This window comes from Dipodomys merriami, unplaced genomic scaffold (genome assembly GCF_024711535.1).
Source record: "Dipodomys merriami isolate MVZ:Mamm:240054 unplaced genomic scaffold, mDipMer1.0.p SCAF_50, whole genome shotgun sequence".
Taxonomy (NCBI): Eukaryota; Metazoa; Chordata; class Mammalia; order Rodentia; family Heteromyidae; genus Dipodomys; species Dipodomys merriami.
Window position 1 is genome coordinate 1,119,240 of NW_027206069.1, and position 15,272 is coordinate 1,134,511.

A 15,272-nucleotide genomic window follows, 5' to 3' on the forward strand; every position below is an offset into this window, starting at 1 on the left:
GCCCATAGTTCAAGCCCCACGACCGACAAAAAAAAAAAAAAGAGGAAAAGTTTGGGAACTTTCTCTCCATGTCTCACCTGATAACCCACCAAGCCACCCAGAGTCCAACAGCGTTCTCTACTGATCCACCTGGCGATGCTGCTAGCACCAATCTTCCGTGGCTGGGTAACCACAATGTTGCAGTAGGTAGAGCGCTGAATGTAATGGTCCAGGATATACTGGGGCAGTTGAGTACTCTTCCCACTGCCAGTGGCACCATGGATAATTACCACAGAATTGCTTTCTATCAAAGAAATAATCTGGAATTTTGAAAGAAAAGTATATTGCAAAATTAGGACAAAATTGACAGCAATAACTACTAGGAAGCCTAACACAGGTGAGCTATGCCCAAGCATACCCTGGGCAGAAGTAAGATCCCAGCTCAAAAATAATTAGCAAAAATCAGAGCTGGAAGCATGGCTCAATAGTAAGAACTATTTAGCAAGTATAAGGCCCTGAGTTCAAAACCCCAGTACCACTAAGAAAGAAAGAAAGAAAACACCAAAGTGGAATTTCTACAGCTCTACCTATAAATTCACTTAAAAATTCTATATACAAATTTGGGCATGGGTGGCTCACACCTGTACTCCTAGCTACTCAGGAGGCTAAGATCTGAGGATTGTGGTTCAAAGCCAGCCCAGGCAGAAGAGTCTGTGAGACTCATATCTCCAATTAACCACCAGGAAACTGGAAGTGATGCTGTGGCTCAAAGTGGTAGAGCACTAGCCTTGAGCAATAGAGCTCAGGGACAGCGCCCAGGCCCAGAGTTTAAACCCCATGATCGGTCAAAAAAAATGTGCATCTGTATATATGTATAGATGTATATATGCACACATACATATGTAAATAATTTGCATGTGACTTACTGAAAATGGAGCTATTTCACTCAAGTGGCTTTTGTTTTGTTTTTGTCGGTTGTAGGGCTTGAACTCTGGGCCTAGGCGTTGTCCCTGAGCTCTTCAGCTCAATGTGGGCACTCTACCACTTGCACACAGTGCCAGTTTTCCAGTTTTCTGGGGGTTAAGTGGAAATAAGAGTCTCATGGACATTCCTGCCCGGGCTGGCTTTGAACCGCAATCCTCAGATCTCAGCCCCCTGAACAGCTAGGATTTCAGGTGTGAGTCACCAGCACCTGGCTTTGTATTTTTTTTAATTGCATTTGAAATTCCTCAGTGAATTTTCAGCAACTAACTTCTTCCTATTTTTCTACTTCTAGATGAGTATCCTAAAATGCCAACCTAGCTCTGACCCCATCAGTTCCCTACTCTCCACTCCACTCCATTCTGAATTTATCAAACCCCTCCCTGGATTTTTGCCAGTACTATGAAGGCAGGAGCTTCAAATCTGGGCCTTGAGACCTCAGCTTAGCTTTTTCACTCATGGCTTGTCTCTACCACTTGAGCCATGCTCTCCACTTCCAGGTTCTTGCTGGTTAACTAGAGATAAGAGTTACTCATATTTGTTAGCTTGGTTTGGCTTTGAGCCTCAATCCTCAGATCTCAGCCTTCTGAGTAGCTAGGATTACAGGTGTGAGCTACCAGAGTCCGGGTAAGCGTTCTTATTCTTACAGCAACTGATAATGGTCAGTGAATTGAAATTAATCTGAATATTGGTATATAAAAATTAATATATCTACTCTAAGTTGTATGATTCAGTATGAAGCAAAATAAAATGAAACTTACAACAATTTAGAACATCCCTTTATCTATAATTGCTTTTACTACTAGTATAGTTAATAAAGGTTCCAATGACTTACTTTTAACCACATCTAATGACATGTAACTTACTAGAAACTTAACCACTCATGGGGCTGGGAAGGTGGCTCAGTGGTAGAGCGCTTGCCTTGCAAGCCTGAGGCCCTGGGTTCGATTCCTCAGCACCATATAAGCAAAAAGAAAAAAGCCGGAAGTGGCGCTGTGGCTCAAGTGGTAGAGCGCTAGCCTTGAGCTGAAGAGCTGAGGGACAGTGCCCAGGCCCAGAGTTCAGGCCCCACAACCGGACCCAAAAAAAAAAAAAAAGAAAGAAACTTAACCACTCAACAGCTCCATCTGTCCTGGCATTGACAATAAAATGATGTGTCAGTCAATGAACAGAAAAGGGGTGACACATCAAGGAAACCCCGCAGAGCACACGCTCTCTTCCTAAGGAAGCCTGCAGTGAGTCTCTGAAGGAAGCACTGGTAGAGCAGGCAGGTCTGCCGACGGTGCGCAGGAACAGAAAGGGCAGGCTGTGAGTCCAAAACTAGCACAGATCAGAGGGAAACCGCAGCTGTCATCTCGCAGCATCAGACTAGCCTCCTCTGGGCCAACCTCGAAGCCCCACACCCTGTGGCCCACACCCCACAGCCCGCTTGCACATTGTAAGCCAATAGGGCTGGGCTGCAGACAGTGACTGAAAGCAAAACTACATTATAGTAAAACTAAATTTACCTCTTCCTTACATCGATTTATAGGCAACTCAGGATATTTATAAGTTGTCTCTGTGATACATGTCACATTGCTTAACTTAGCCAAAGGCAGCCTTGGACCTGGATGCAGAGAAAACAAATAAAATGCTGTATCTTATCTGAAAAAAGACAAAATAAACAAGGCAATATTATATATATATGTATTATGTATGCACACACATACTTACATGTGTATCTGGCATACCTACACACATGCAAATGCAATGACATGCTCTACAGATGTAGCGTGCAAGCAGGCTCACTACAAACCTGTAAGTCCACTACTTATCATGCAAACAAGCAAACAGAGCTTCCATCCTGCCGTCACAACCACCAACGGTGGTGACCTGTGGTGCCTCCTAAGGCAGCCAACGCATGACACACAACACTTGTCACGTGACTAAATAGAAGTCACGAGTTTGTTACCAGGTATTCCTTGCTACTGAAAGAAATCAATAATGACATTAAATAAATCAAACAACTTACAAATTACAATTATGGTGAAAAGGGGTAACTGTACTTAGCTAAAAAAAATACTAGAAGAGCAACAGAGGAAGTCAATATGACCAAAGTACATAATGTACAAGGTATATCACAAAGAAACCACTGTGTACAATTAATACACACTCTAACCATCCCACCTACTCAGTGTCCTCCTGTAAATCCACGCTGCTTGGTTACATGACAAATCGAAGGGGCGTCTTGCCCCCACATGACCAGCTGAGGAGGCAGCAAAATTCATGGATGATGCCTTTCACTGGAAAGCAAATTGTACTCCCAAAGTAAGTAAACCCTTAAACCTCCAGTCTCTCTCCCAATTCATTCCTCTTCCTGCCCCCCCACTCGCAGTCTTCCCCTACCCTCATTTTATCTCAACAGCTCCTCCCTGCCATTGTCCCATCTGATAAACACACAGCCATGACTTTCATAACTACTCTATACCTATATTAAAGTGTGGCTATTTTTCTATAGGTATTTTTTTCTTTTCTAGTGCTAAGGATCAAGCCACAGGCTTTACATCCCAGTACCCTATTTTCCTATGTGTGTGTGTGAGTGTATGTATGTATGTATGTATGGTATGTGTACATGCATAGATAGTATGTATGTGTGTGTTATGTGTGTGGTTGTATGTAGTATGAGAGTTCACAGGCACACACACACACATGCACACACACACATGCACACACACACACACATACACATACACACACACACACACACACACACACACACACACACACACACACACACACACACACACACACACACACACACACACACACACACACACAGAGGGAGGACCGGGAATGCAGCTAGGACCTCCAAAGCCTAAAAAAGCAGTCTTGCACAGAGCCACATCACAACCTCTTTTTCCTGTATCTGAACCAAGGTTCTTGTTTTCAATCTCATCAACAGAGTTCTGTTGTAGCTTCAATGTAACAAACACCCCTCGGTGGGAACCTGTTCTTCCTGAGGCTTTGTGAGCTCAGAGAAAGCTCCTGGAAAGTCCAGCCTGGTCGGGCTTCCCAGGCCTCTGACTACCCCTCACCTAGGCTCACCGACTTGGGGACATTACAGGACCACACCTCCCTCTCCTCCACCCCCTCCCAGCCTGCTCTCGCTCTAGAAAGACAATCAGAAAGCAGAAGACCCTCCCCAGTCCTGATAGTGGGGCAGGGCAGGGGAGCAGCCTGGGCCTGACGGGGAGTGAGTGCGAGGGGAGAGGTAACAGGTTTCTTTGAGGAAGACAGAAAAGGAGATAGCTGTATGTTATGCGAAGGCACAGCGCATCCAGCCCTGGTTCCTAAGCTGCTGGTTCCCAAGCTGCTGCTACATGAGTCCTGATAGTTGTGACAATACCAATGTGACTTACATTTTGAAGGTTGCTACTAAGAGACAGAAATTTTACAGGAAATAAAATGTCAAACTCGCCGCACTGTCTGAAAGATAACCCTTGTCCATGTGGCACAGAAAACACTACCTGACATTTTGAGGTCACTAGCTGGAGCAGACCCTGCACAGAACAAGCCCCACCTCCATGTCCACTGCCCCAGGGTAGGTGGAAAGCAAAGAGCAGAAATATTCACAACTGTGTGGCTCTAACAGCTTTGTACTAACAACAAAGGAAAAGGAAAAGCATCAAGGATAATTTAAGGCAAATCAATTGGCAACATATACCAAAGTAAAGCCCAAAATAACATAAAAATATCCCCAAATCTGTTATTCTCTTTTTTCCATAATCTCTTTACCCTAGGTTATTAACATTAAAAGGTTTTACTTGAGCTAGGAAAAAATAGAAACATAAAAAGAGTTAGTTCTCTTCCCTTGGCCACCCCAACATAATATCATTGACCAGATTTTTTTAAAAAACCAATTTCTGTAATTAGAAGTTCCAGACAGTACATACAAATTTAAATTAATGAGCAATGCCTTAGCTCATATAGAGAACACGACAGCATTTCTTGTCTTATAATGCATACAGAAAATAAGTTGAATAGTTGCATTTCTAGCTTAACCATGAAATTAAATATTTAAAATAGATAATTACAGGTCCCTTTCTCCAAGGATGGGTGGTATTTTGCATGCAAAGCTACACTTCACTCCAACAGGGAGGAATTTTGCCTTTTCAATTCAGTAGAAAAGCTAAGGATGGAGGTGGGGGGAAACCACTAAAAATATCCCAAATTAAAAAGGAGGCTTCACTGTGACACACCAGGACAAGTTCTAAGTGGCCAAATAGACAAGAGCCCTGAGGAGTTCAGTCTGGAGGCAGGCTCCCACTGTTAGGAAAGATTCCATTTCTCAATGCTATTCAGACACTGCGTTTCCTTAAAACTACATAAAATGATTCTAATGTAATCTATAGAAAGTCACTGATGTGTCTTCAACTTCTACTTAGAAACAATTTTTTAAAGCCGGGTGCTGGTGGCTCACGCCTATAATCCTAGCTACTCAGGAGGCTGAGATCTGAGGATCGAGGTTCAAAGCCAGCCCGGGCAGGAGAGACTGTGAGACTCCTATCTCCAATAAACCATCAGAAAACCGGAAGTGGTGCTGTAGCTCAAGTGGTAGAGCGCTCGCCTTGAGCTGAAGAGATGAGGGACAGTGCCCAGGCCCAGAGTTCAAGCCCCACGACCGACAAAAACAAAAAACAATTTTTTAAACCTAAGTAAAACAACACTTCTAACACACCAAAATCAGAAGTATTCTGAAACAACATAATGGCTATAACCAAATGTGCATGCTGAAACCTGTGTAATCTCGTGGCTTTACTATAAAATAGACACACCAAAATAGAAATAGCTTTGTGTCCACACATGAGGACATATAAACACATATATCCGGGGTCTCAACTTCCTTTTCCAAACCCAAACCTAGCATGTGACACCACTTCTCCCAAGAAAAACCATAGCCGTGAGAGCTTCCCTATTCTGTGAGGATTAAGATGAAAAATTCTTAGCCCTGCCACAGCCCTTGACATTGTGTATGCCTACCTCACTCACCTGACCTCCCCCAGAGCAACTGTGTGAGCAGGACGGTACACACACGCACACACGCACACACACACGCGCGCGCGCACACACACACACACACACACACACACTACATCACCTCCTGTGAACAGTTCTGAAACACCAAGAGGGCAAAATCACTGCAATCAAGGTGGCAACACTGCTCCGTCTGCGGGCCAGTGGTAAAGAATCAGCCCCTTGCCTTCTCTGCTTGTTGAAGTGGTCTACATTCCTTGGCTCACAGCCCCTTCCTTGTGTCGTTCCAACATAGAGTTCCTTCCTCTGTCACAGATCCTACTGACTGATTCTCCTGCTCCCCTCAAAAACCATGAGATTACACTCTGTCCATTTGGAAGATCTTGCCACCTCAAAATCCTTAAGACCCTTTTACCATGAAAGTAGCACATTTAAAGGTTGTGGGGAGTTGAACAGGGACCTCTCAGGAGGAGCTATTATCCAGACTCCTACACCCACCCCTTACTGCCCTTCAAGAATGGCCCTCTTCAGAGCTGGATGGCAGGCTTTCTCTCATCAAAAGGAGTCTGCACAGCTTTCCCTCTACCCTAACCCCGCTCTGCCTTGCTATGTCCTACCACCCACCCTCCCACTCTAAGCCCAACTCTCCCTCACCTGACAGGCTTATTTTGCACCCCCTAGAACTATCTTTCAGTGCTGTACAAAAGTATCACAAAGCTATAACTGGTACAGAGCCAAACACTAGGAAGATAACTAAATCACCACACTTCCCAAAACAATGTTTTACCCTGGGAAGGGGAACTTAAGAATGACTTGTTACTTTTTATTTTACACATTTCTGCTTTAATTTTTTATTTAAGCCTTTTAACAACTTTGTTGTTTTGTTCTTTTGTTGACAGTACTAGGGATTGAACTCAGGGCCTTGAGCTTTACTTGCTAAACAGATGCTCTACCACCTGAGCCAAAGCATCAGTCTAAAGTGTCTAAATTAACCATAATTAGCTTTCCAAACTATATTGAAGATAGACAAAAAAACTGTCATACATCCCAAAAGATACCCTGAATTACAAAGTAATATGGATTTCTTACTTTTACTATATTAAACATTTTAGAATATAATGTTTTAACACATAAATTACTCATACTTTTTTTTTTTTTTGTCAGTCATGGGGCTTGAACTCTGGGCCTGAGCTCTGTCCCTCAAGGCTAGCACTCTACCACTTGAGCTACAGCACCACTTCTGGTTTTCTGGTGGTTTATCGAAGACAAAAGAGTTTGACGGACTTTCCTGCCCAGGCTGGCTTTGAGCTGCAATCCTCAGATCTCAGCCTCCTGAGTAGCTAGGATTATAGGCGTGAGCCACTGATGCCCGGCTACTCATACATTTTATGGTATTTAAAAATAACTTGTTACCTGGTCCACTGGTTGGTGGATCACTGCCATACATATCGAGTTCTTGTGCTTCAAGTTGTCTGTACTTGTTAATGTACTCTGTTTCTGAGCTCTTCTGGCTGAGTGACCTAAAAGGAATAGCAAAATTGGGCATACTATTTCCAAGAAGCTATCACACTTCTCTGTGTGCCTGAGAAATTCCAAACATTATTATATTGGTACGGATAAAATGCAAACCATCAGTAAGCAAATGAAAATATGCCCAATTCCAAGTGACCAGATAAAGGCATATTAAAACAACAGGAATACACTTTTCATCCACTAAGTTTGCAGACAGTGAAAACTCTCTGCACATTTATGTGGGAGGGCAGCGGTGTGACCATCATCTTAATGGGCAATCTGCAGCACCTCCCAAATACTAACGTATCACTTTGCCTCAATCTTCCTTACTGGAAATGCTCACATGTAAACAAAGTCACATGCGCAGCCACACAGAAGCAAAAGTCCTTGTCCCGTGAAACTGGGGTTTTGTTTGTTCCCTAGAACAAAACCCCAGTAAGACGCTGACTAGTGATATGGAGAAAAAATAAAACAGCACAAGGATATAAAGAATTACAGGAACTAAGCTCATGCTTCTAATCTTAGCTGCTCAGTAGGATAAGATCTGAGGATCGAAGTTCAAAGCCAATCTGAGCAGGAAAGTCCATAAGACTCTTATCTTCAATTAAGCACCAAAAAGTCGGAAGTAGAGCTGTGGCTCAAGTGGTAGAGTGCTAGCTTTTAGCAAAAGAAGTTCAGGGACACTGGAAGTGGTGCTGAGGCTCAAAGCACAAGCCCTGAACAAGAAGAGTTTAAGAAAAACTCCCAGAACCCATGTTCAAGCCCCACAACTGCCTAAAACAAAACAAAATAAAGCTAAGGAACACAACCAGACCCTGAGCTCAATCTCCACTACTGGCACACACACAAATAAAAAGAATTCCAGGAGAAAGGACATCTTTTCATAACATTAGTAATAATAGAACCTTTGTACAATTCTGTGAAAATAACAATAAAAATAGTAAGATAACTGAAAACTGAAAAAAATGTCCAACTTAAAACTATTGGGTGGGGAAGATTGGGTGGGGGTGTTGGGGGGAGGGGAGGATGGGAAGGGATGGGAAGGGGAAACAAAGGAGGAGGCTACAGTGCTTGATAAGAAATGTACTCAAGGGGCTGGGAAGGTAGCTCAGCGGTAGAGTGCATGCCTTGCAAGAAATGTACTCATTATCTTGCCCATGTAATTGTAACCCCTTTGTACAGTATTTTCACACAAAAAAAAATGACAAAGGAAAAAAAAAACTATGGTACACCCCTCCTTAACACATACCATTTTTAATAATGTCATAGCTCTATTCAAGATATACACAACTCCCAAAATTTTACCTTAAGTAGATAATTTTAATTATGTATAGATCATGTATATTGTTATCTGTGGCTAATTTATGTACACTGTTGACAGAAAAGAGGCTTTACAAAAATGATTCCTAAAATTTGAGACAATGTAACAGTAAATTTTGTGTTCATTTAAGTGGGATAAGGGATGTCTAGATGTCTGATACCATTTCCAGCTATATCTTGTGCTTCTGAAGAGATTGTCATCTGAACTAAGAAACTTCTTTTTTTAATTGGCCGTGGGGCTTGAACTCTGGCCTGAGATAGCGCTCCACCACTTGAGCCACACTTCTGGTTTTCTAGTGATTAACTGGAGGTAAGAGTCACAAACTTTCCTGCCTGGGCTGGCTTTGAACCATGATCCTCAGATCTCAGCCTCCTGAGTAGCTAGGATTACAGGCATGAGCCACCAGCATTGGCTAGAGACTTCCTTCTCTTGCCTGTGGATACTCAAGTTTATCTAGCACCATTTGTTGAAAAAAATTTCTTCTTCCCAATAAATGTACTTGACATCCTTCTGACTATTTATACTCAGGGGTTTACTGCTGGGCTCTCTATTCTACTGTCTGTATTCCTTTATATAGTAGTACAATGCTTTAAGTGATGTAGCTTTGTACTAAGTTTTTTTGTTGTTTTTTTGTTTTGTCGGTCATGGGGCTTGAACTCTGGGCTTGGGCACTGTCCCTCAGCTCTTCAGCTCAAGGCCAGTGCTCTACCACTTGAGCCATAGTGCTACTTCCAAGTTTCTAGTGGTTTGCTGGAGGTAAGAGTCTCACGGTCTTTTCTGCCTGGACTGCCTCTGAGCCACATCCTCAGATCTCAGCCTCCTGAGTAGCTAGGATTATAGGCGTGAGCCACCACCACCCGGCTTGTACTAAATTTTTAATCAGGAAGTGTGAGTTCTTTTTCAAGATTGTTCTGGCTACCTGTGTCCCTTCCTTGAAATCACACACATGAATTTTATAAAGTTTTTCTATTTCAAAAAAATAGTTATTGTATTTTCAACAGAGATTGCATTGAATTTGTACCAACACCTTAATATAAAACCTTCTAACATAAAAACAGAATGTGTCTCTAGTTATTTGTATTAATTCTTTAAACAATGTTTTGTACTTTTCATTAGAAGGTTTTTCCTTTCTTTGGCTAAAAAGGGAAAACTACTTAGTTTTCTCTTCGGTGCTTGTATAGATATTCCTTCTCAGGTTGTTCAGAAATATAACTGAATTTTATGTGTTGACTATATCCTGCTATTTTATTAACTCATTTATTGGTTCAATAGGGTTGGAGCTTCTTTGATGTCTTTTAGATATAACATAATATCATCTATAAATAGGTAATTTTACCTCTTATTATCCAAGTTAGATGCTTTGTCAATCTAATGATAGAGATTCTCAAATGATGAGTTTAACTGACAATAAGCATGACAGTTACAAACATGAGACATGCATGCCACATTAAACTACTGGCCTATTCAGGAGGCAAGAGGAAGATGAGATTGTGTTTTATGCATGCTCTCTTTTTCAGTACAGGGAATCACACTCAGGACCACATCGATGCCAGGCAAGCACTCTACCACTGGGCTCAGTCCCCAGTCACAAACAAGGGATTTTTATGTCTGTTGGGAGTGTTGGGGTTTGAATCCAGGGCTTCATGTTTGCTAGCAGGTGGTCTTGCTGCCTTTTCTTTTCTTTTTTCTTTTGGTCAGTTGTGGGGCTTGAACTCTGGGCTTGGGCGCTGTACTTGCGCTCTTCAGCTCAAGGCAAGTGCTCTACCGCTTAAGCCACAAGGCCACTTCCGGTTTTCTAGCGGGGGGGGGGGGGGGGGGGGGGGTGTTATTGGAAATAAGAGTCTAACGGACTTTCCTGCCCGGGCTGGCTTTGAACCGCAATCCTCACATCTCAGCCTCCTGAGTAGCTAGGATTACAGGTGTGAGCCACCAAGCGCCTGGCTTCTTTTCTTTACCGGTACTGAAGCCTGACTCAGGGCCTCAGACTTGCTCTGCTTTTCCATTCATGGCTGTCATTCTACCAATTGAACCACACTTCCACTTCTGGCTTTTAGCTGGTTTGTTTTTTGGGGGTTTTTTGTCCATCATGGGGCTTGAACTCTGGGCTTGGGCACTGTCCTTGGGCTCTTCAGTTCAAGGTGAGCGCTCTACCGCTTGAGCCACAGCGCCACTTCCGGTTTTCTAGTGCTTTATTGGAAATAAGAGTCTCACGGACTTTCCTGCCTGGGCTGGCTTTGAAATGCGATCCTCAGATCTCAGCCTCCTGAGTATGAGGTAGTTATTTTGAGGTAAGAGTATCAAGGACTTATCTGCTTAGGCTGGATCCAAACTTCGACCCTCAAATCTCAGCCTTCCCAGCCTAGTTTTATAGGCATGATACACTGGCACCCTGCTACATGGGTTATTTTTGAGATAAACTCTCACTTTTTATCCTGGCCACTGCCAGGACCATGATTTACCTATTCTACACTTCCCATTGTAGCTAACATGACAGGCATGCGTTACCATGCCCAGGGCCTTCCACTGAAATGGGTATCGATAACTTTCCTGCCAGATGTAGCCAGGAACCACGATGCTCCCAGCCTCAGCTTCCGGCATAGCTCAGATGACAAGCATGTGCTAACACACAAAGCTATTGGTTGAGAAGGGGGTTTCATCAATGTTTCTATATGGCCGGCCTCAAACTGAATTCAGCCTCCAAATAACCAGGATTTTTGAAGCATGAGCCACTGGTGACCAGCTAAAACAAGAATTTTTAAAGTAAAATGAAGAAAAAGAAAACATGGGTTACTGGGCTTTTCACCGGAGTTGATTTAGTTCAAGACAGTATAAAACAGTTTCAGGCAAAGCAAGTGTTCTTATAAATCTGTTCAGCTGTCTTTGAACTCACGGAGCAAGCTGAAGTGGGAAAAGTCTTTTGTAAAAGTTCTACTTAGCCTTCAGTGAGGCTTTGTAATACCACCAGCATGCACAAGTGGTCTTCCTTGAATCTATTTTGTGTTTGACACAATGAGTCCACCTTGATTTTGAAAACATTCCCAATTTTTTTTTTCCCAAGTGCTCTAGGTATAAGTTCCAATGCTACATTGAAGTGGTGAGACTGGGCATCCTTGCTTTGTTCCTGATCTTAGGAGAAAGGATTTTTGTCCTTCCACATTAAATATGTCAATAGTGGACTTTTCACAAATGTCATTTATTTTCATATGTGGCACTCTTATATGGTTGACAGTTTATCTTTACATGTAGTTTGTCAAGTACTAAAACCACCCCCAAAGAAATGTGATCTTTGAATTTCAAAAATTGAACCAACAACCCAGAAATTTAATTTCTATAGCAAGAGACCTGAAACCAAAGATTCTTCTCACAATGAAAAAGACTCTTTCATTGCAATCCAATGCCCTTAAAAACTGTATTAGAGAGCCTTGACTTTAATGCCTGGAAGGTTGTTCCTGGAACATTAGTTTGCCTTCCAAGCTTCCTAATTTTGTATTTCCAGACTTAGTCTTTTATCTACTTTCTTATATACCTTGAAGTTTGGTGTGTTGTTGTTGATTTTTGTCAGCTGTGGGGCTTGAACTCTGGGCCTGGGCACTGTCCCTGAGCTCTTCAGCTCAAGGTGAGTACTCTACCACCTGAGCCACAGCACCACTTCACTTTTCTGGTGGTTTATTCCAGGTAAGAGTCTCATGGACTTTCTTGACTGGACTGGCTTTAAACCGCAATCCTCAGAACTGAGTAGCTAGGACTACAGGTGTGAGCCATCAATGCCTGTAAAACTAAGTTTTACATATGCACATTTATATTACAAATGTGATCCCCTTTCACTTGTGTCTTAAATTTTTCCATTTAGCTAATAAGATACATTCTAAAAAAAATCATGACAAAAACCAAACCTAAAATATTTAACAGTATTAACAATATAAAACTTGTCTTCTAAGCTGGGTGCCCATGGCTCATGTCTGTGATCCTAGCTACTCAGGAGGCTGAGATCTGAGGATCACTGTTCAAACCAGCCTTGGCAGGAAAGTCTGTGAGACTCTTATCTCCAATTAGCCACTAGGAAACCAGAAGTGGCACTGTGGCTCAAGTGGTAGAGCACTCGCCTTGAGCTGAAGAGCTCACAGACAGCGCCCAGGCCCAGAGTTCAAGCCCCACAAAAACAAAACTTGTCTACTACACAAAATATCCTATGAGGGCTGGGAAGGTGGCTCAGTGGTACAGAGCTTGCCTTGCATGCCTGAGGCCCTGGGTTCAATTCCTCAGCACCACATAAGCAGAAAAAAAAGCCAGAAGTGGCGCTGTGGCTCAGGTGGTAGAGCACTAGCCTTGAGCTGAAGAACTGAGGGACAGCGCCCAGGCCCAGAGTTCAGGCCCCACAACCGGACCCAAAAAAAAAAAAAAAAAAAAAAAAAAAATATATATATATATATATATATATATATAAGTTGTGATTCATTTAAAACAATTCATTTATTTTAGTAAGTGAAACCCAATATTAATCTGGTTTTACCATGATAAACAGAAAAGAAATAATGTTCCTTCTCCTGATCTACAACTTTACATGTTCCCCATCTACACAGCAGTAGAGGAACACTTGAGAGAATGACAATTAAGTTACTTCTTCAATCTAATAATTTCAGGAGCATAAAAAATAAAATTTCAAAAAATAGCACACACCAAGTACTAGACAAATTGGTTCATAAAAATATGTTCAAGGGGCCGGGCGCTGGTGGCTCACGCCTGTAATCCTAGCTACTCAGGAGGCTGAGATCTGAGGATCGCGGTTCAAAGCCAGCCCGGGCAGGAAAGACCGCGAGACTCCTATCTCCAATAAACCACCAGAAAACAGGAAGTGGCGCTGTAGCTCAAGTGGTAGAGCGCTCGCCTTGAGCTGAAGAACTGAGGGACAGCGCCCAGGCCCAGAGTTCAAGCCCCACGACCGACAAAAAAAAAATAAAATATGTTCAAGGGGCTGGGGGTTTAGCCCAGTGGAAAGGCGCCTGCCCGGTGCACGCAAGGCCCTGCGTTCGGTCCTCAGCCCTGGAAAAAAAAGAAAGAAAGAAAAAAAAAATATGTTCAAAGGAAGGTCCATACAGATAAATTCACAGGCAAGGTGGTTGGTCAAGTTCTGTGAAGATCAGGCACAAGCAGTGAGTCTCAGTGGCTACACAGGTGTCCAATAAGTCAAGTGGAGAAGGGAATGGCCTTCCGAAGTTACATGCTCAGCACACTGACCTTTAAATAACGTCTGCTAAAGGACACGTGGACACACATGGGGACACGGACACACACACACACACACACACACACACACACACACACACACACACACACACACACACACACACACACACAAACAGAGAAAGATTTTTCTTGACCCTCGCATCTGAAGGAAAAACTTTCAGTAGTTAAATAACAAGGGGGATCTACAGTGACCTCACACGTCTCTTCCCTTGGAAGGCTCTAGGGTTGTGGCCTACAACCCTCTAAGCCACAACAGACAACAATAAATATCTGTTGAACAATTACAGTAGAGGAGAGTGAAAATCTAACCAGAAAACAGGGAGAAAGCTAGGCATAAGTGGCTCATGCCTACTGTAATCCTAACCATGATCTCGGGATCACAGTTCAAAGCCAATCTGGGCAGGAAAGTCTGTGAGAGTCTCATCTCCAATTAGCAACCAGAAAACTAAAAGTGGAGCTGTGATTCAAAGTAGCAGAGAGCTGGCAAGCCTTAAGCAAAGCAGCTCAGGCCCAGCACTCAGGCCCTGAGTTCAAGTCCCACAACCAGCAAAAAAAAAAAAAAAACAAGGAGAAGAGTAAACTAGAGGGCTAGAAATGTGGCTTGATGGTAGAGTGCTTGCCTAGCATGCATGAAGCCCTAGGTTCAATTCCTCAGTACCACATACACAGTAAAAAGCCAGAAGTGGTGCTGTGGCTCAAGCAGTAGAGCACAAGCCTTGAGCAAAAGAAGCTTAGGGACAGTGCCCAGGCCCAGCGTTCAAGCCCCAGAACTGCCAAAAAAAAAAAAGGAACCCCCCCCCACCGAAAAGAAGAGTAAACTAAAATAAGAGTTCAAAGGAAGAATAAAAACAAGGAGAGGGGGCTGGGAAGGTGGCTCAGTGATAGAGTACTTCCCTTGTATGCAAGAGCTGAGGGACAGCACCCAGAGTTCAGACCCCCCCACGACCGACAAAAAAAAAAAAAAAAAAAAAAGGAGAGAATGTTGATGAAGAAAAATTGGGTTGTCATAACTGATCTCTGAAAAAGAGAACAATGTGGCTCCATGGAAAAGAGGAAGAATAAGAATTTGAGAAAATCAGTGTAGGGGCTGCGAAGGTGGCTCTGGGGTAGAATACTTGCCTTGCATGCACAAGGCCCTGAGTTCGATTCCTCAGCACCACATAAGCAGAAAAAGCCGCAAGTGGCACTGTGGCTCACGTGATAGAGTGCTAGCCTTAGCTGA

The 15,272-nt window shown here is 43.0% G+C and overlaps 1 protein-coding gene across 2 annotated transcripts in view; it reads right to left on the reverse strand.

Annotated features, from left to right (window-relative positions):
* The window catches only part of Tdrd9 (tudor domain containing 9), a 94,375-nt gene that overhangs the window by 72,232 nt on the left and 6,871 nt on the right, over positions 1-15,272 (reverse strand). For both annotated transcript variants that reach the window (XM_069997456.1, XM_069997455.1), the window contains exons 2-4: positions 7,387-7,493; positions 2,469-2,566; positions 78-299 (exon numbers count right to left, since the gene is read on the reverse strand). In XM_069997456.1, coding sequence (XP_069853557.1) covers positions 78-299; positions 2,469-2,566; positions 7,387-7,493 — 427 coding nt within the window. The remainder of the gene's footprint in view (positions 1-77; positions 300-2,468; positions 2,567-7,386; positions 7,494-15,272) is intronic.